Source organism: Quercus lobata, chromosome 9 (assembly GCF_001633185.2).
Source record: "Quercus lobata isolate SW786 chromosome 9, ValleyOak3.0 Primary Assembly, whole genome shotgun sequence".
NCBI lineage: Eukaryota > Viridiplantae > Streptophyta > Magnoliopsida > Fagales > Fagaceae > Quercus > Quercus lobata.
This window is the reverse complement of record NC_044912.1, coordinates 22,512,465-22,532,399: the sequence shown is the minus strand read 5'-3', so window position 1 is coordinate 22,532,399 and position 19,935 is coordinate 22,512,465. Positions and strand designations below refer to the sequence as shown.

The following is a 19,935-nucleotide window of genomic DNA, read 5'->3' as shown; positions in this document are numbered from 1 at the left end:
TAATGTTTCAATCTTTTTCAAAGTCAATTTAAGTAAGTTGGGGCTCAAAGCCCATTGTGCTAGTTTATGGGCTGCTCTGGCACTTCTTTGAACCCAGCAGAAGTTGCAATTTGAGATTTTTGACTTTGAAATTGTGTCCCGTTCCCAACTGGGCAATGGTCCTGGTTTATGTATAAATCCATGCAGTTTTTGTTATTCCCTTGTATGATCAAACTGTCCAAGCCCACCTCATAGTCTCTCAGCATGGCCCATTAAGCCGCTTTTGTTTCTTCTATTTCTGATTTGCGGAATGTTTTTCTCCCAAAAGCTTTCTAAAGCCCTTGTATTATGGAGATGTGTTACGTTTATAATATTTTTATAATAAACTTTCTAAAGCCCTTGTATAAGATTTGTTGTAAAAATATTGTAAACATAACATTTCTCTATATTATATGACTGTTGTGTTTTGCTTTTGTTAAGAGTTTTGGGTTCAGCATAAAATTTTAAAAAAAAAAAAAAAAATTTACGAGCAGCCAATTTTTTCATAATTTTTGTAACCCCCTAAGCCCTAACCAATATATGTGTTTTGACTATTCATCGGACATTCAACAATTATATATTTATTATAGGTTACATTAGTCAGTTATGTACTTATTTTTCTTTTGTTAATGAATAATCCTTTGTGAAGTCAGATAATATAACTAGCAACCTTGAATATATAGATAAGACAAAAATCAATTACAATGCTCAATCTCAAAAAGATACAAAGAAAGTTTACTTATAGCAAATCAAATCAAAACTAAGGAAAAGATTACTCGTTCCACTCGCTTCAAACTGAACAAAAGCTTGCCCAAGCCAGTGGCAGAGCCACTTGATGACCAAGGGGGGCTTGGCCCCCAAAATTTTTGAAAAAAATAATTTTTTTTTGAAAATATCTTAAAAGTTTTGTAAATTTTTAAATAACCTTATCATTTTGGTCCCTTATACCTGATAATATACATATATATTTAAGAAAGTTTAAAAATAAACTTAATTTTCATTTAAATAAAATACAATCCATAAATACATATGTCAACAAATTACAATAATTAAACATTCATCATCTTTAAAATGAACACATAAGTATTTTAACAATTATCTCAACAAATAAAAGGGAAAAAATTGAGTTATAAAGTATTGTAAATTACTATTTTACATTTTACACGCACACACAAAAAATTATATATGGCCCCCCCAAAAATAAATTCCTAGTTCCGCCACTGGCCCAAGCCCAACAGGTATGGAGTCTTAAGTTAAGGACCCCAGAAACAATGAATTTGTAGAGAGTGGACTATAGAACTAGGTCTTAACAAAGTGGACAGTGGTTAAAGTTGGGCTATACAACAATTAAATACAAGCAAATCCTGTTAATATCCATAGATTCTCAATTCGAGGAGATGAGATGAATGTATGTTGGTCCCTGCTCAAAGACTACGGTTGTTTGTACTGTTCCTCTCTTCTCCTCCCTTTTTTCCGTCCTCATTCTCATGGGAACTCCCTTTCTTATATAGTCTTCTTGAAGCCATTGTGGCCTTATACTTGTTGATTATCTGAACCCTTACTTGAGTGCTTATCCCATTGGACACCCCCTTCTAGCCTTCTGTGAGTTGTGGTGGTCCAGACAGCACTGTTCACAAGTCCTCTCCACATTAATGCGACCAGAAAAGTAACTGCAATGCATTTAATACGGTAGTAGCTGCCTCTCATTGGATACCTTACATTTCCTTCTTTCCCGTGGGTCTGTGGAACTCCTCCTTGCTACTAATGTCTGTTGGGGTGGGTTCTTTTAGTAGACAGAATGCATATTCGAGCCATACTCATCACGTTTGAGAAGACATTTTTCCTCAGACCGCCCTTTAAATGTCTCCCTATCCACGAAAACTGTGCTGGGAGCCCTTTTGGCACCCACTTATTTTCTTCGGACATGGCTAATCTTCTCATATAGGACCTAAGGCCCATTATATGATTTTGGGCCTTTGTCCCTACATTGACCTAAATTAGGTTGTAAATAAAATAGCTTTAGAACTTTATTTTCTCTCTTAGATGGGTATCTGTGTATTTTTATCTAAAAAAAAAAAGGTAAATAGGATTGTGAAGCTAGTCACTTCTTACTTTATGAAATAAATTTCTGTACGCAAATGACACCATGACTCTAGAGGGTAATGATAATTTAAACCCAAGCAAAAAAGGTCAACCATTAGACTTCACACATGAGATTTAAATTTAAAAAAAAAAAAATAATCTGAACTTGTGCAAATTATTCTTTTTCTTACCTATTTTGCTTAGCACTTAAGCATGTAAATTTCAAATGCGCGTTACGCTCGCACGTACCATTACTCAAAAAACATAAAAAAAAAAAAAAAATTTCCCAGAAAACATTTTCCCGACAAAAAGAAAAGAAAAGAACATTTGTAAAGTCTTCTTCTTTCTCTCCATAATAATTTGCTCCTCGTTTTGTTGTTGTTATTCTTACAAAAGCTACGATGTGGGTAGAGATCTTCTGTGGCCTCATCATTTACAAATTGTTCAAGTGTTTCTTTTACGACGACGACGTTTTGGATCTCGAATCCTCTGATTTCACTGCTCTTTTCTCAGTCGCCGATAGGTATTTCACATTTTTTTTTTCTGGGTCTGTTTGGTTGCTGAGAAAGCGCCAGACTAATAAAAGAGTAAAAATTTCATCGAATTAAAAAAAAAAAAACTTTTTGTTTCTAATTTTGTTTAGGCTAATTAGCTGAATCAGCAGAAAAGCTGTGGTTCAGCATTTTCTCGACATCCAAACAGAGATTTTGCTTATCTAATTCAATTGTTCTTATTTTTTGAGCAAATTTGTAGGCTTGAAAAGCTTTACGGTGGAAAGGTTTATGTGGGGCTTCGAATTCCTGATGCCGACACGGGTTCACGACAGAATATCGACATGGTTCTTGTTAACAAAGGGTAAGAGTTTCAAAATTTCTCAACTTTAATTTGCTGATGAGAAAATGTTGGAAAATACAAGGATATAAATAGTGAACAAAGAGAGGTTTAATAAAGTTGGAATCTTTTTTACTCAGTATGCTTCAATTTCTCTTGTTTTTATGTATATCGCATAGGGAGGCAGTGGTGATATCAGTTAAGAATATATCAGGATTTGTATCGGTGAATTCGGATGGCAGCTGGGTTTGTGAAGGCGGCAGTAAGCACAAAGCCGAACGATTTCCCGATCCTGTAAGTCATGGTTCAAATTATAGTATCTTAGTGTCCGAATTTAGCATTCTTCAAGCATTTTTATTGCTTCATATGTTGCCCAAGAATGTTGTGAATTGTATCTATATGCGGTAATGATCATGCTGTAGATCACCAATATGTATAATACCTCAAAAAGAAATTGTTAATGGCAGCCAAGTCAGTTAAGAATTAGTTGACAGTTAGTAGTTTGATTTTCGAAGTGCGTGTTCAATATTGTTGAGCTCATGTAAATTAACTCTAAATCTGTTAAGGTCATGGATCTTTATAAATAGACTGATGTATGTGTATCAGTGCAGTATGGTGGGATACTGAGTCCGAGATCATTCCTTTTCCTTTTGTTTTCATCTTCTTCTGCCTTTATCTTCAGTAGTTTGGTTTGTGTCTCTCATATTACGTTCAGTTTATTTTGATCAATAGCACACCAGATGTATTCAGATAGACAGAACTTAGTAAGTGTTTCATTAGGAAGCTATAACATGCGGTCCTAACTTGTTTAGTGATGGTGATAATGATAGTGATAGTGATAGTGATATTCCTAACTTCTTCTATGTTAACTCATGCTCTTGTTCTCATTTAATTGTCAATTCCATGGATATCTGAAATGCTTGATAATTAGTAGAAAAAGGTATTATCTTCGTCTAAGGCTTGCTTTGATGGGTTTTTTGGTGGCTTAAAGTTATGGAAAGCTTTAGGTTCATGGTTCTTACATGTATGGAGAAGGGCTTGAATTGATGTTGTAAAAAGAGGGAAAAGAGAGAAGTTTTCTTCTGTTCAGGGACAGTAGTAGTGTGCCAAAGAAGAAGAAAATGGAAAAAGAATATTCTAGGCACACATGCCTTCAACAATGCAAACCACTTGTAATCACATTAATCAATTTGATACTTTTTTTTTGAATCAATGAAGCATATTTTTTATGTATATTCATTAGCTTTTATTTTTCTTGTTAGGGCTAGGAATCTTAATTTACTAGTAAAGGCCTTATAAAACTTAATAAAGACTCCTAATATGGGTAACATAGATTTAGCGTTTGGCTTACAAAGAGGATATTTTTTCTATAGCCATGCAATGGATGTGGAATCAAGGTGTTCAACTTCGTTTTTATTTTTAATGTGTAAAGTTGGAAATTCTTATTAGATTATGAGGTTGTAGGTAGTTCAAGCTCTCTGAGTTTTACATTATGCAAATTCAAAAGTTTAGGGCCTAGACCCAATCTATACATTCTCTGCTACATTTATATTAGTCTGTCAGAAATGCCTTTTTAAAGAATTTATTTATTTATTTATTTTAAAATTTTCTTCTTTATGATTTTCTAGGTTAGTTTGGTTCTTTTACTTTTGTAGATAATGAGAATCAGGTAGAAGGGTGCAACTTGGTTGCCTGTTTGTCCACCACATGTTCTTAGTTCTTACAATTGTTAAAAACTTTTCATATTTCAGGTGGCAGAGACTAAAAAACAAGCTTCAATTCTTGAATCATATCTTGAACAGAGAGGAGTTGCTCTGCCAGAAGGATATTTTTCATGTAAAGTTGTACTGCCTAATCCAAAATTTTGGTATGCATGGAAATTTCCCCAATGGTGTGGTTATTAAAATAGATTCACAGTTCATCTAATCAAATTTGAAGTGTACTCGTATGTTCTAACTATCAATGTCTGCAATTTTAAATTTTTATGGTTACGCAGCATTTTGTCTGCTCTGTTGCTATAGTTTCTATCCATTAATAATTTCATTGGCCAAGGAAATCTTGATAGAACATTTTCTTTGTTGATGGTTGACATGCGATTATTCTCATTTCTTGAGTTTTTTTGAGAGGATCTTCAAGGGCTTTTTACTTTTGGGTGTGATTCACTATATGGAACCATTTGCACATTCATCTTTTTTAATTTTTTGTTAATATTATTTTTGGTTTCTTCTCTAAAGGCTTTGCACATTTTCAAGCATTTGTTGCTTACCAAGTCTTAGCAGAATTTCTTGATGAAGTTGTGTTTAGGTTGGAAGCTGATGGAAGGGTTCAAGAAATGAAGCTCACATTATTTAGAATTTAATTCACTAGTTTTGCCAAAAATTTGTTTTTAGCTATTAGGAAAAATTAATACTACCTGACTTCAGTGTTTGCTTATACTGAATTATTTCATCATAGTTTGAATTTTAGCTGGATTTCTATTTATGTGAATATTTTTATATAATCTCCTTGTAGTACCATCCAATCAAGTGCTTTTCCATCTGAAGTCATTACCTATGACCAATGGGTACAACTGAAACCAGAACCAAAGAGCATGTTTTCTGGTTGGATTAAAGGTGCCTTTCGTAGTGGAAAGAAAGAGATGCAAGAATCGATACATCAAAAGCTAAATTTCACCCTTAGCACAGCTCCGATGTGGGATAGGTGTGTTGCTATCTATATCTTAAAAATTTGATGCATATGTTGTCTGCAAACTGCATAATCCTATATATTTGTGTGTAATGCCAAATGTTTGGTGGCTGATATTAAACTATGCTTGATACATTTCAATTGACTGGATGCTGGAACCTGCCTGTGCTCTTGAAGCATGATAGGAATTTTTTTTTTTTTTGATAAGTAATAAGGATATATATTCAAGAACACTGCCTTATGCAAAAAAAACATAAGGCAGAGAGAAAAATACAGATAGAGGAGATTCAGAAGAGAGAAAAAAGAAAGGAAAAGATTCTAAATACAAAGGAGAGAGCTAAGGAACATAGGGAGAGATTCACTAGAGGTGATTCCCCAAGCCCTAGACCAGTCAAACAGGGAGCCACTGAAAGAAGCCAATAATTGGTCATCTGAGCTTTCCAGGTCCTCAAACATCCTCCAATTTCGCTCTCTTCAAAGACACCACATTAAGCACAAAGGAGCTAAATTCCAAATGCTAGAAGAATGTTTTCTAGGCCAATTCCACCAACCAAAGATAGTATCAGCAACCGTTCTTGGCAAGACCCATAAAATCCCGAAAGATCTAAACATCAAACTCCACAACCTATGAGCCTTACCACAATGAAGAAGCAAATGATCCACCGTCTTCCCATTACAACGGCACAAAATGTACCAGTCAACAAAATCCATCCCTTTACCCCTCAAATTATCACCTGTAAGGATTTTATCCCATACAGCAGTCCACACAAAGAAGGAGACACGCCGAGGAGCCTTAACCTTCCACACACCTTTCCAAGGAAAAATAATGGGCAAAGGTCTTCTCAACTTATTGTAAAACGATCGGATATCAAAATCCTCATTCTTTGTCAACTTCCATCGCATACGATCTCCATTCTCAGTGGGAGGTAGATTTGAACCCAAGGTGCGGAGAAAATCATCCACATCACCCATTTCCCAATCATTTGGTCTCCGAATAAAATGAACATCCTAGCTTCTCTGTTCCTTTATCCCCAACCAATCAAGAGAAGAGGCCACCGATGCCTCTTTATTGGAAGCCATCCCATACACATTCGGAAAAGTCAATTGAAGTGGAGACTCCCCACACCATTGATTTGTCCAAAGCTTAACTCTATCTCCCACCCCTATCTCAAATCGAATATTTTTGCTAAATTCCTCCCCACCCATTCACATACTTCTCCACAAACCACACCCGTGTACCCCTCTACCTAGCTTGGATGTCCATCCCCCCATTCTTCTCCAAACTTTAGAGCTACAACCCTTCTCCAAAACCTTGTCTCCTCGATCCCAAACTGCCATAACCACTTCCCTAGTAAGGCTTTATTAAAAGTAGTTAATTTCCTTACCCCTAAGGCCCTAACCCACCATATTCCAAAGGTGCACACACCTTGTCCCATCCCACCAAATGTGTCTTGGAATCCCCCCACAAGAAATCCCTTTGCAACCTCTCAATTTTATTGGCCACATGCGTAGGGATGGTAAAAAGAGATAAATAATATGTAGGAAGACTAGATAGCGTGCTCTGAAGCAACGTTAGTCTTCCACCTTTTAACAAATACATCTTCTTCCATCTAGCCAACTTACACTTAACTTTCTCCAAGATAGGATTCCAAATAGTAGGGGACTTGTAGGATGCCCCCAGTGGCATACCAAGATAGGTCATAGGCAAAGACCCAATCCTGCAGCCCAAAATCTCTGCCAAAACATGGACACTAGGCACCTCCCCAATGGGAACCATCTCACTCTTCAGTGCATTGACCTTAAACCTGTCACTGCTTGGAAACAAAGAAGAAGCATTCGAACATGTAGAATCTGCTCCTCATTTGCATCGCAAAACAGAATCGTATCATCTGCAAACAAAAGATGCGAGACACAAACCCCTCCACCCTGACTACCATCAGCTCTAAAACCTCGAAGCAAACCAGCCCCTTCAACTCTTTTTATCATCTTACTGAAGACCTCCATTATAACCAGAAACGACAAGGGAGATAGCGGGTCCCCTTGTCTTAATCCCCTTGAACTCCCAAAAAAATCGGCTGGAGACCCATTAAACAAGACAGAGAATTGGACTGTAGATATGCAAGTGCGGATCCACCTACACCACCTCATCCCAAATCCTATTCTCTTCAACAAATCTAGAAGAGCCTCCTAGTTCACATGATAATAGGCTTTCTCCATATCTAATTTGCAAATAACCCTTGGAGTCTTACTCTTCACCCTGCTATCAACGCACTCATTAGCAATAAGAACTGAATCAAGTATCTGTCTACCACCTACAAAACTGTTCTAAGACTAGGATATCAGCTGATTCAAAACCTCTTTCAGGCGGTTTGCCAAAACCTTAGCCAAAATCTTGTAAACACTCCCCACTAAACTAATAGGTCTAAAGTCTCGAATATTGGAGGCACCATTCTTTTTAGGGATTAAGGCTATGAACGTTGCATTGAGAGATTTTTCAAACTTACTGTGTTGATAAAACTCTTCAAACACAGCTAAGACATCTCTTTCCACAACTCCCCAACAATGGTGATAGAAAGCCATAGAGAAGCCATCGGGACCGGGAGCTTTATCTCCTTCCAACTCTTTGACAACTCGAAGAACCTCCTCCTTTTCAAACCTCTAATCAAGCTAGTCCCTCTCCAACCCCTTTAACTGATCAAACTCCAGGCCTTCCACAAAAGACCTTCACTCCTCAATCTCCTTGTACAAGTTTTTAAAAAACTGTACAGCTTGGTCTGCCATCTCAGATTCGTCTTCATAAATAACCTCATTCACCTCCAACATACTAATATGATTATACCTTTTCCGAGAATTGGCCACCTTGTGAAAGAATTTGGTATTGTTATCTCCTTTCTTGATGCAAAGCATCTGCGACTTCTGTCTCCACGAGACTTCTTCCAAAGAGAGAAGGTTCTATGTTTGAGATCTCAACACAACCCTCGCACCAATCTCCACTTCAGAAAGGCCATAATTCCCTTCCTTAGCATCCAATAATTTCAAAGCCTCCAACAATTCTTTTTTCCAACACTCTACATTTCCAAAATCCCTACGGTTCCACTGAGTAATATCTTCCTTCAATGCCTTCAGTTTCTTGGCAAGTACAAAACTGGGAGTACCTGAGAAGGTGTTATGACCCGTGGGCATGTGGAGTTAGAAGAAAGGGTTGAGCCGAATAGTGGCTAACATGGGCCAAGTGATAGAGATTGCCTCAAGTAGTAGCAAGAATGCACGGACGCGGCTGGGAGGGTGCCGCATCCGAGTCCGATGCGGTTGACCGCGCGTAGGTGCCGCGTCTGCGTTTTTTTTTTTTTTTTCCTCAGATTCGCACTGACTCGGCTCGATTCGCGTCGACGCGGCTTGATTCGTGCCGAATTGGCTTCGATTCGCGCCGAACCGGGCTGATTTGGCCAGAATCTGGCCATATCGGTTCATATCGACCGGCGACCGATATGGTCGATACGGCCGAAACAGGCCGGAATTGGACGAAACAGGCCGAAATCGGCCTTGAAAATCGTCGGAGAGGCCGAAATTCTGACCTCAGATACGTTTCTTGCCTTATTCTTTCTTTGTTTTGTGAATCAAGTATATTAATGTGTTTTTTAAGAATATATTAATAGTAAAAATATATAGAAAATAAAAATAAAAATATTTTTAATAATTTTTTAATCGCCGAGTCCCGCGGCAACTGCACCCTACTTTTTCAAAAATTGTCGAGTCCCGCACCCGCACCCGCACCCGAGTCCCGAAACGCACCCGTGCTTCATAGAGTAGTAGTTATCGTGTGTTAGGATAAATTGTTATTTGAATTCAATTAAGTTATTGTTAGGATAGGGTCTATCTTGTGATAGAACTCTATTAGGAGTTATCTTGATTTCCATTCTAGTGTATTTAAGCATTAAGGATGAATAACATGAGGCAAGAAGAATTTAACCCAAACACTCTTTTCTTCTTTTTATTCTAGGAGGGTAGTCGCCTTGAATACGACTAAACCATTCTATTATTTGCAGTTCACTGCAATTGGTATCAGAGCCATGGCAACCATCCCACCAAATACACGTTCAACCACCAACGACGACCGCCTGGCTGCCTTGGAGGTTAGCACCCATTCCCTTAAACAACAAGCCGACGCTCAAAAAGAAGAATTTGCAGGCATGAAGGGAGCGTTGGAGGCCCTCATTGATGCTGTGGCCAAAATGAGCCGAGCTACGGAGGACAGGGGAACTCGGGTTGATGAGGAACAGAACAGCAGTGGCCGAGACAATGGGTCCATCAACCGGCATCACGAGTATGGAGAAGGAAGCCGAGGCACTCAACAGGGCAGCCTGCAGACCAGATTTTCACGATTGGACTTCCCTTGTTTCAACGGGGAAAACCCAACCAGATGGATTTATAAAGCCGAACAGTTTTTCCATTATAAAAAAACAGAGGCCAACGAAAAGGTGGTGTTGGCATCTTTCCACTTATAGGATGACGCTTTGGAGTGGTATCAATGGTTTGAACAATCCCAACCAAACGTACAATGGGAAGAGTTCACCCAAGCCTTGTGCATCCGTTTTGGCCCTTCAGACTATGAAGATTTCGACGAGGCTCTCGCTAAATTGCAGCAAACGGGCACCGTACGAGAATACCAAACGCAGTTTGAACGCCTGGCTGCTCGTGTCCGTCAATGGCCTCAGCGAGCGTTGGTGGGTAGCTACGTCGGCGGGCTGAAAGAAGAGATCCGCGCAGAAGTTAAACTCTTCCGGCCCACCACCCTGCTTCATGCCGCAAGCTTGGCTCGGTTACTAGAAGAAAAACTGTCCAAACAACGACGACCAATATTCACCGCAACACCACCCAGACCTTCACTGTCACAGCCCCCACCATACAAACCGTCCCTTCTTCCTACCCCAACACCTATCAAAACCACCACACCCTTTCATCCTAGCAACCGAACTACCACCAGTCCGACATTCAAAAAATTGTCATGGGCTGAGATGCAAGCGCGACGGGAAAAAGGCCTTTGCTACAATTGCGACGAAAGGTTCGGACCAGGACACTGATGCAAGAAACAACAAATATTCGTCTTGGAAACAATGGATGAGACGGAAGAAAACTCCGGGGCAGTAGAACTTGATCCTGAACTTGAAGCATCACAAGCGGTGCCAGAAATCTCGCTCCATGCATTGTCTAGAGTGTCCACGCCCCGAACGATGCGAGTCACTGGCTTAATCCGTGGCAGAAAATTGCACATACTTATTGACAGCGGCAGCACACATAATTTTGTCAGTTTGAAATTCGCCAAACGAATGGGCTGTTCTACAACTCCGGCACCGGCTTTCCAAGTGATGGTAGCCAACGGTGAAAAACTACGGTGCGAAGAAATTTATGTGGCAGTCCCCATAGAGATACAAGGCTATAAATTCCAAACTAACATGTATCCTCTCGATCTAAAGGGGTCAGATGTAGTTTTGGGTATACAATGGCTACAGATTCTTGGCCGAGTTTTGCATGACTGGAATAAACTCTCCATGGAGTTTTGGGTCGACGATCAACAATTCGTTATACATGGGGAAGATAATGGAAGAGTGTTTCAAGAATCCATACACTCCATTATACGGTTTGCATTTAACAGTGTGAAGTTTTGTATTATGCCAATTTCAAGAGGGCCCATCGAAGCACTTATAACGGAGATAACTCGCGACCCATGCAGCGAACTTGATGCATTGTTGAGAAAATACCAGCAAGTGTTTCAAACACCAAACACATTGCCACCGCCCCACACCCATGATCATCACATTCCCTTGGAACCCGGGAGCGGGCCTGTGAGTGTTCGTCCTTACCGGTACCCCCACGTCCAAAAAAATGAGATTGAGCGAGCTGTTAGGGAGATGCTCGCCATGGGAATTATACGACCAAGCTTCAGCCCATTTTCGTCGCCGGTCCTCCTGGTTAAGAAGAAGGATGGCTCTTGGCGTTTTTGTGTGGACTACTGAGAATTAAATCGCGTCACAGTCAAGGATCGTTATCCAATTCCAGCCATAGATGAGCTACTTGACGAACTCCATGGTGCGACGTATTTCACCAAGCTGGACCTCAAATCGGGATATCATCAAATTTGGGTGCATTCCGACGACATTCATAAGACCGCTTTTCGCACCCATGATGGCCATTACGAGTTTTTGGTCATGCCGTTTGGGCTCACCAATGCCCCAGCAACATTCCAATCCTTGATGAACGACATTTTTCGGGCATTACTAAGGAGGTACGTCCTGGTATTTTTCGATGACATATTGGTTTATAGCAAAACATGGGATGAACATTTAATCCATTTAGATACTGTGCTGCATACTTTGATGACCAATGGCTTATATGTAAACCAATCTAAATGTTTAATTGCTTGGGAAGAAGTAGAGTACCTAGGCCATGTCATTAGTGCTACAGGTGTGGTTGCCGATTCGACGAAGATACAGAGCATGGCGGATTGGCCAACTCCGACAACCACCACCGGCCTTCGTGGCTTCTTGGGGTTAATCGGTTATTATCGGAAATTCATCCAAAATTATGGCACCATAGCAGCACCACTCACACAGTTATTGAAAACGGATGGATTCCATTGGTCAGAGGCAGCCGAGAAGGCATTCCACACTTTCAAGCACGCAATGACTCAAGCCCCTGTTCTCGCATTGCCGGACTTCACCAAACAATTTGTGATTGAGTCCGATGCATCAGGAATTGGGCTAGGTGCAGTCCTTATGCAGGACAGTCGACCCATTGCCTACTACAGCAAGGCACTTTCAGGCCGATCCTTGGCGTGTTCCACCTATGAGAAGGAGTTGATGGCCATCGTTTTATCGGTCCTCCAATGGCATAATTATCTGTTGGGATGGTGGTTTCGCATTCGTACTGACCATAAAAGCCTGAAATATTTACTAGAGCAACGCATTTCGACCATGGATCAACAAAAATGGCTTGTGAAGTTGATGGGATACGACTATGAGATTGAATACAAACCAGGTCGTGAAAATGTGGCTGTTGACGCTCTTTCACGTGTGCATGGTGAGTTAACGGCAATCACTTAACCACAACCCACTTGGTTGGCCATAGTTCGCCATGAAGCCCACAACGATCCACTCTTGATTGCTATGAGGGAAGACTTGCAAAAAGGGACTAAGAGCATTAGCGGTTATGAGGCACGGGGTGGACAATTATGGTACAAAGGTAGGTTGGTCTTGTCTCCAAATTCTCTGCACAAGGAAGCCATCATTCGAGAATTTCACGATACACCAGTTGGGGGACACTCCGGAATTTTCCGAACTTTTAAACGTTTGGCTGCCAACTTCCATTGGATGGGCATGAAACGGGATGTTCAACACTACATTCAGAGGTGTGATGTTTGTCAACGTAACAAGCATGATACGATGACACCGGCTGGTTACGTTGACACCGGCTGGTTTATTACAACCGTTGCCCATTTCGGACCGGGTTTGGGAGGATGCATCAATGGATTTCATTGAAGGCCTTCGAACATCGAGTGGCTTCTCCGTCATCTTGGTAGTGGTGGATCGACTCTCCAAATATGGCCATTTTATCACCCTTAAGCACCCTTACTCAGCAAAGATGGTGGCGGAGACTTTTGTCAAGGAAGTAGTGCGGCTTCACAGCATGCCGCGATCCATAGTCTCTGATTGGGACCTTGTTTTTACTAGTCGGTTTTGGTCGGAATTCTTTCGCCTACACGGTTCTGAATTGCGTATGAGTTCAGCTTATCACCCTCAAACGGATGGTCAGACGGAAGTCCTCAATCGTTGCTTGGAAACTTACCTGCGTTGCTTTGCAAGTTCAAAGCAAAAACGGTGGCTCCAATGGCTGCCATGGGCAGAATATTGGTACAACACAAGCTACCACACCGCTACTCGCATGACTCCTTTTGAAGCTGTGTATGGGCGACCCCCGACAACCATTCATTCGTATGTGCACGGCGACACAATGGTGGCACAGGTCGAGCACTCCTTGCGAAGCCGAGATGAGATTCTTCGAGTGTCAAAAGACAGTTTAGCTACTGCCCAACACCGCATGAAAATGAATGCAGACCGTCACCGCCGTGAGTTGGAATTTGCGTTTGGTGACTTTGTATATCTTCGGTTGCAGCCATTTTGACAATTATCTGTGCGAACTCGAGGAAATATGAAGTTATCTCCACGTTTTTACGGACCTTACCAAGTAATGGAACATGTGGGAAAGGTGGCCTACCGATTAGCACTTCCAACTGATTCCCGGATTCATCCGGTCTTCCACGTTTCACAGTTAAAGAAGCAATTGGGACACTTAGACCACGCAGCACAGGAGCTTCCTAAGGTGCAAGACGATGGCAAGTTGTTGTTGGAACCCGCTGCACTTTTGGATTATCGTTGGAGCAAGGCAGGAAAGAAAGTCCTTCAGGAAGCATTAGTGCATTGGACAGGAACAACAATTGATGCGCCACGTGGGAACCTCTTCCGAAATTACTACAGCAGTTTCCCCATTTGAATCTTGAGGACAAGATTCGTTCTCCAGAGGGTGGGAATGTTATGACCCGTGGGCATGTGGAGTCAGAAGAAAGGGCTGAGCCGAATAGTGGCTAACATGGGCCAAGTGATAGAGATTGCCTCAAGTAGTAGTTATCGTGTGTTAGGATAAATTGTTATTTGAATTCAATTAAGTTATTGTTAGGATAGGGTCTATCTTGTGATAGAACTCTATTAGGAGTTATCTTGATTTCCATTCTAGTGTATTTAAGCATTAAGGATGAATAACATGAGGCAAGAAGAATTTAACCCAAACACTCTTTTCTTCCTTTTATTCTAGGAGGGTAGTTGCCTCGAATACGACTAAACCATTCTATTATTTGCAGTTCACTGCAGAAGGAATATCGATTCCACCAAGAGTGGACCCTATCTTTGAACCCATCCATCTTTAGCCACATGTTCTCAAACCTAAAAGGATTTTTCCCCCTTAATATCCCTCTTGCCTTCATTAAAATGGGGAAGTGGTCTGAAATAGGACAAGGTAACACCCGCTGGATCACATCCGGAAAGTGATCCTCCCAGTCATGAGAAAGTAGGGCCCTATCTATCCTAGACATTGAAGGCTGATTCGAACTACTAGACCATGTATAACTCCCTCCTTTCAATGGAAAATCTATCAAACTAAGCTCCTCAATGAACTCAGAAAACATCTCCATAGCCGAGGTAAGGCGAGATCCCCCCAACCGTTCGCTAGGAAAATGAACAATGTTAAAATCCCCTATGTACCACCATGGAACTTCTCATAGTTGCTGAATTCCAATCAACTCATCCCACATCTACCCCCTCAAGTTATTATCATTTGGGCCATAAACCCCAGAACAAGCCCAAATAAAACCATCCCCCATACCCTGCCACCGAACTAATACAAAAAATTTACCCACCATAACCTCCACCTTTTCTAAAGTCCTCCTATCCCACATCATCAAAGCCCCATCCGTTGTCCGATCTGCATCCAAAGCTACCCAATCTACATAGGGGCAACTTCATAAGCTACAAATCAACTGTTTATCTAAGCCTGTAAGCTTAGTTTCTTGAAGGCAAATTACATCACAATTCCATTCCCGTAATAAATTTCTTACTACCAAACGTTTTCGTGAATCATTCAATCCTCGAACATTCCATGACACCATTTTCAACTTCATTGAAACTGTAAACTCCCTATCACAACCTCAGTAACGCAGTCAAAGAAAAATCTCTCTCATCATAATTAACTGAGGAAATCAAATTCCTCAACTCCCTCTTCCCTTTATCCTTGGAGACAGCTTTTCGGTAGGCAACATCTTTCCTATGCATCAGATTGGCTGCCTCAATCTTCAACTCAAGCCTTTGCAATAGCATGATACACATCTTCGCATGTCGACCCAAAGAAAGCCCCATCATCTTACTGAAATCGGGAATTCTATGTTTCACCCAATTAGAAACATTCAAAGTATTATCAGAACTCAACACCTCCGTATTACCATTCACTTCTGCTGACACAACCAACCCCAGAGGATTAATAGTCGTCAGGGGGGAAAGGCCATCCACATCACCCAAGCCCACATCTACACAAACTGCTTCTACCTCAGTCAATGCCAACATTGACTGGATAGCTGACCCCTGAAAATCACTTGCACAAACAACCCGACCACCTTCATCTCCACCCTGAATACCCAACTCCTCAGACCCAATTCTCGATGGATTCAGAACATAATTGGATAACACAAGACCTTTTGATGCCCTGTCACCCTTAATTTCTGCCTTACCCAGAGAGATCAGAGGCTCACTGGCGCGAAACCCCTAAAAAAAAAGACACCCAGCCTTCGCCAAGGTCTCTGGTAGGCAGCCCACCTTCTCCAGAGTCGTTGGTGAGCCCTTGGCGCAAAACCCATCGAAGGAAGACTCGGTGCTAGCCTTCTCCAGGGGTGCCGGTGATGCCAGTAACTCCACGGCGTGAGATCTAGTAGCACCCTCTATTTTTGCCTTACCCAATGAGATCAGAGGCTCATCGGTGTGAAACCCCTCAGAAGAAAGGCACTCAGCCTCCATCGAGGTCTCTGGCAGGCAGCCCACCTTCTCTAGAGTTGCCGGTGGGCCCTTGGCGTGAAACCCATTGAAGGAGGACACGGTGCCGACCTTCGCTAGTGGCGTTGGTGACGCCGATGACTCATCGGTGTGACTCGATATCCCATTATGAGCAGCCACAAGTTCATGGGGTGTGATGGACAATGCGAATGCTTGGGCATCGTGATTCAAAGGTTCCTGAGTACTCGAGAAAGGGCTCTCACCCACTACCAACATAGTTGGGCCAGTGGGCTTTGGATAAAGAAGGCCCACTTGAGTGTTACACTCTTGGTCTGAGCCCACTACAGAAAGATTTTGAACCCGTGAGTGCTCCCTCTGGCTCTTAGTGACCCATTTAGACCTCCTCAAAACACCTTTATTCACCACAGAATTTTGATCAACCCGTGATCCACTTGAAGGACTCACCACATGCTCCTTTTGACTACTATCGACCCAGATAGAATTCCCCAGACCACCTTTATTAGAGTACCATGCTACATGCCTAATTCCTTCCCCATTCACCTCTACAGTCAAGCCTCCTCCTATCCAGTCAGGATGCCTCAGTTCACGCTTTTTACCATAAGCATGTTTATACCAGTTTGAATGGATTTTCAACGAAGATCTCCTTCTTTTTTTTGCTGTATTTGTCTCTCCAAATTTAAACTCCTCATTAATGAATTGGGAACCCACTTCTCTTCCTCCAAGAGTGGTTGGACCTGATATGCTCACCAGCCTTTGTTCAAAAACTAGATTCTGCTTCTCCCTTTTATTATCCTCTAATAGCAATTTCCCTTTATCATGGGTGTTGACCAGGTTTGGCTGATTCCTACCCCTGTCCTGCACCTGAGGCCCATGCACTGTATCGGCAAAGGTTTTAAAAGATGCTAAGCTACGAATTTCGAAAGACCAGACCCACCATTTACATAGTTTTCAGGTTCTAACAGCTTCCTTAGTTCTAACCCAAAAACCCTCCATCCATTCTTACCTCTGCCTTTTGGAATAAAAATAGACCTCCTAGACCCGCCAACTTTAAACTCAGTCAAGAGTAGGAACATACCAAAAGAGTTGGAGCTCCGTTGGAGGGTGTAAGCTAAATCACCTTCCCTGAACGTATAAAAATTGTTCGGACTGATCCCAACGATAATCTGTTCTAAACTCTTCATTAGCCATTGTGCCACATTCTTACCCATGAAGACCGACTTCATGAAGTACCTACTCCGCTCAACAATCCTTAACGAAAAATACCGTCCCCCTTCCTCTACCACCAGTTGAAAAAATTTGGATTCAAGAAAAAAACTGCGAAAACCACCCATAATCACCCTACTATTGCCTATACTGTAAAGAAGATAGCTTGGACCTCTTGAATCTCCTCTTCATCATTTAATCAATTCAGGAATTTTGATTACTTGAGATGCATTTCATGGTGACTGTTGGAGGTAAAGAAATAATTGTATCTTTTGTGGTGTGAAGCTGTCTATCATTGAGTTGACATAAGTGCTTTTGATGTGGTTGTTTGAGTGGTCTCGTGACCACTAATGTGCTATATTTTTTTAGATTTTATTGATTCCTTGAGATTCTAATTTTAGCAATAGCTACCCTATAATTTCAGATTCTTTTCGCATAAAAAAGAAAAAAAAAAAAAGAAGATTCTTGTTAATTTGGTCCTTTTGCCTATCCCTGTTTACAAATATAAAACAAGGATGAAGAAACCCAAGTCCCCCAAAAAAGGAGCACCCTTTTTGAGTGAGGTTGATGGGCTCCGGGAGCCATTTCATCATGGTTGAGACAGCCTTGAACCTATTTGCACTCATTAGATTTAGTCGTAGGTTTTTTCACATAATATCTCTAATGAAAAGAAAAAGAATCATATGATCTAATCATGCAAAACTTATTTCAATTCGAAGTTGCTGGCCTTATACAGAATTGAATTGTTAAATAGTTGGTCATATTCCCCATTCAGCACTCAAATTTAGATGGTTGTTGAACAGTTGTTTCTTAATTGTTTCTGCAGGCTGGAGCTTAAAGGAAATAAATATGTCCTTGGGGAATTTCTGGATTTCAAGGGGAAACAAGAAGACAACAATGCTTTGAAAAATATCAGAAGATCAAAAGTTTGTCGCCTGATCATCCAAAAGACGAGCATGTTTGGATTAGGTAATCTTCCCATCTTTTGCAATTTTTGCTTGCTTTTTGGATAGTTATGTTGGAGTACTGAAAATCTGGTATTTTCAAGGAAGGAGCCAGAGTCTTATACCTCATGGTTAGTGATTAGATATTTGGTATACAGAATATTGAAGGCTTAAGATTATTCCATTTTACATCAGTTTTCCAGGCACATAAACTTGATTGGTTGGCCAATTTATGCATGTGTGTTGGCCCTAAAATCATATTAACAGTTAGTATCTGTTATTGTGTGATTAAAAAGGAAAAAAATAAGTTGTGTGATGCAGTTTCAAGAAATAAAGCCTAGCTACTAAATATGCTAGTTTGTTTCTGAAGAGAATAACCTTGTGTCTGGTCGAACTTTATCAGGCCATCTCATTCTATGGGTCTTCCACCTATTTAAAATGCAAAAGAATATGTAGATAAAAATATTGTGTGTTGAACACTGCTATATTTACGGTATACTCTGCATTTTCCAACAAGGCTGATTAGCTCTAGCTCAAATGACATGTCCTCCCCTTATAAAAGCAGGGTTGAGGGTGAGTTTGTGGATTCATTACCCACTAGGTGCTTGCATACCTTACCAATATATGTATCTATATTTTAAACCAGATTAACATGTTTTGGCAGTCATCATTATTGTAAAGGTTATCAAAATTCAAAACTAAGCAAATGACTATATATTCCCCTGATTTTTGCCCTATTACTAGTTATCTGAAGGAATACTTGGTAATGAGTTGATGCCCTTTAATAAGTGAGGCCTTGTTCCTTTCTACATACAATTGTGGTTTTTCCCATGATTATTTATGCTATTCATCAGTAGATTAAATCCTCTTATTTGTGCTACACACGCACGCATCTCTTAGATGCTGTTTCATCTATTTTTGCACCTATGGTTTCTCTAAGATTCATACGATTTATTCAAGTTTCCATGGGCCAATTGCAGCTCACTCAAAACTCCAAGTTTTGTATTCTCCTCGGGACTATCGGAGTGAAGGGGCTTCAGGTTCAGAGTGGAAGGAAGTTACTGTAAGATCGAGTACTGAGGTTCTCTTTCAGCCAGATAATTCAACTAAAGTCCGAAAATTCAAGCTCTCTTCAGTTGTTTCTTTGACACTGAGTGCCTAAAGAAACCTCAACTGAACACATGTTAGCATTTCTGCAGGATGGAAAAGGTGAGTTTTTTTTGAGTTTGTTATGTTACCTTTGAATTCCTCTCTTGTTGTAACGTCTTAATTATTGGTTATGCTATGCGGGTATATTGTATATATTGTAGTGGAGATTGAATTTAAAGTGCTTAGTTCATGCGGGAAAGAATTCTAAAGAATTGACTTATAATACCATACCAATTGCACCGAGCAAAGTTACAAACTGTAATTAATATAGAAATGTAATGATTTTGGTTTGCACTTGGATTTTTAAAAATATTTTGTTCTTTTTTATTTTAAATATTCTATATGAAATATTTTCTATATTTTACCTATTTAATAGGATTCGAAATGAGAAAATCCCCTTAAAGATTGGGGTG

General features: G+C 40.5%; 1 protein-coding gene across 1 annotated transcript; it reads left to right on the top strand.

The window, feature by feature from the left end:
* The first annotated feature begins 2,397 nt into the window (after positions 1-2,397).
* LOC115960325 lies at positions 2,398-19,567 on the top strand. Its single transcript, XM_031079161.1, has 7 exons — positions 2,398-2,623; positions 2,854-2,955; positions 3,111-3,225; positions 4,683-4,798; positions 5,443-5,631; positions 18,256-18,398; positions 19,354-19,567. Exons 1-7 carry the CDS (start codon positions 2,502-2,504, stop codon positions 19,533-19,535), a joined length of 969 nt encoding a protein of 322 aa, XP_030935021.1. The 5' UTR covers positions 2,398-2,501; the 3' UTR covers positions 19,536-19,567.
* The last annotated feature ends 368 nt before the right edge of the window (positions 19,568-19,935 follow it).

Bases quoted from the DNA above. Each gene is read 5' to 3' on its own strand.
- LOC115960325 (XM_031079161.1), top strand. From the start codon at position 2,502: ATGTGGGTAGAGATCTTCTGTGGCCTCATCATTTACAAATTGTTCAAG. The intron at 2,956-3,110 runs GTAAGAGTTTCA...TATATCGCATAG, and splicing joins ATGGTTCTTGTTAACAAAGG to GGAGGCAGTGGTGATATCAG. The intron at 18,399-19,353 runs GTAATCTTCCCA...GGCCAATTGCAG, and splicing joins GACGAGCATGTTTGGATTAG to CTCACTCAAAACTCCAAGTT.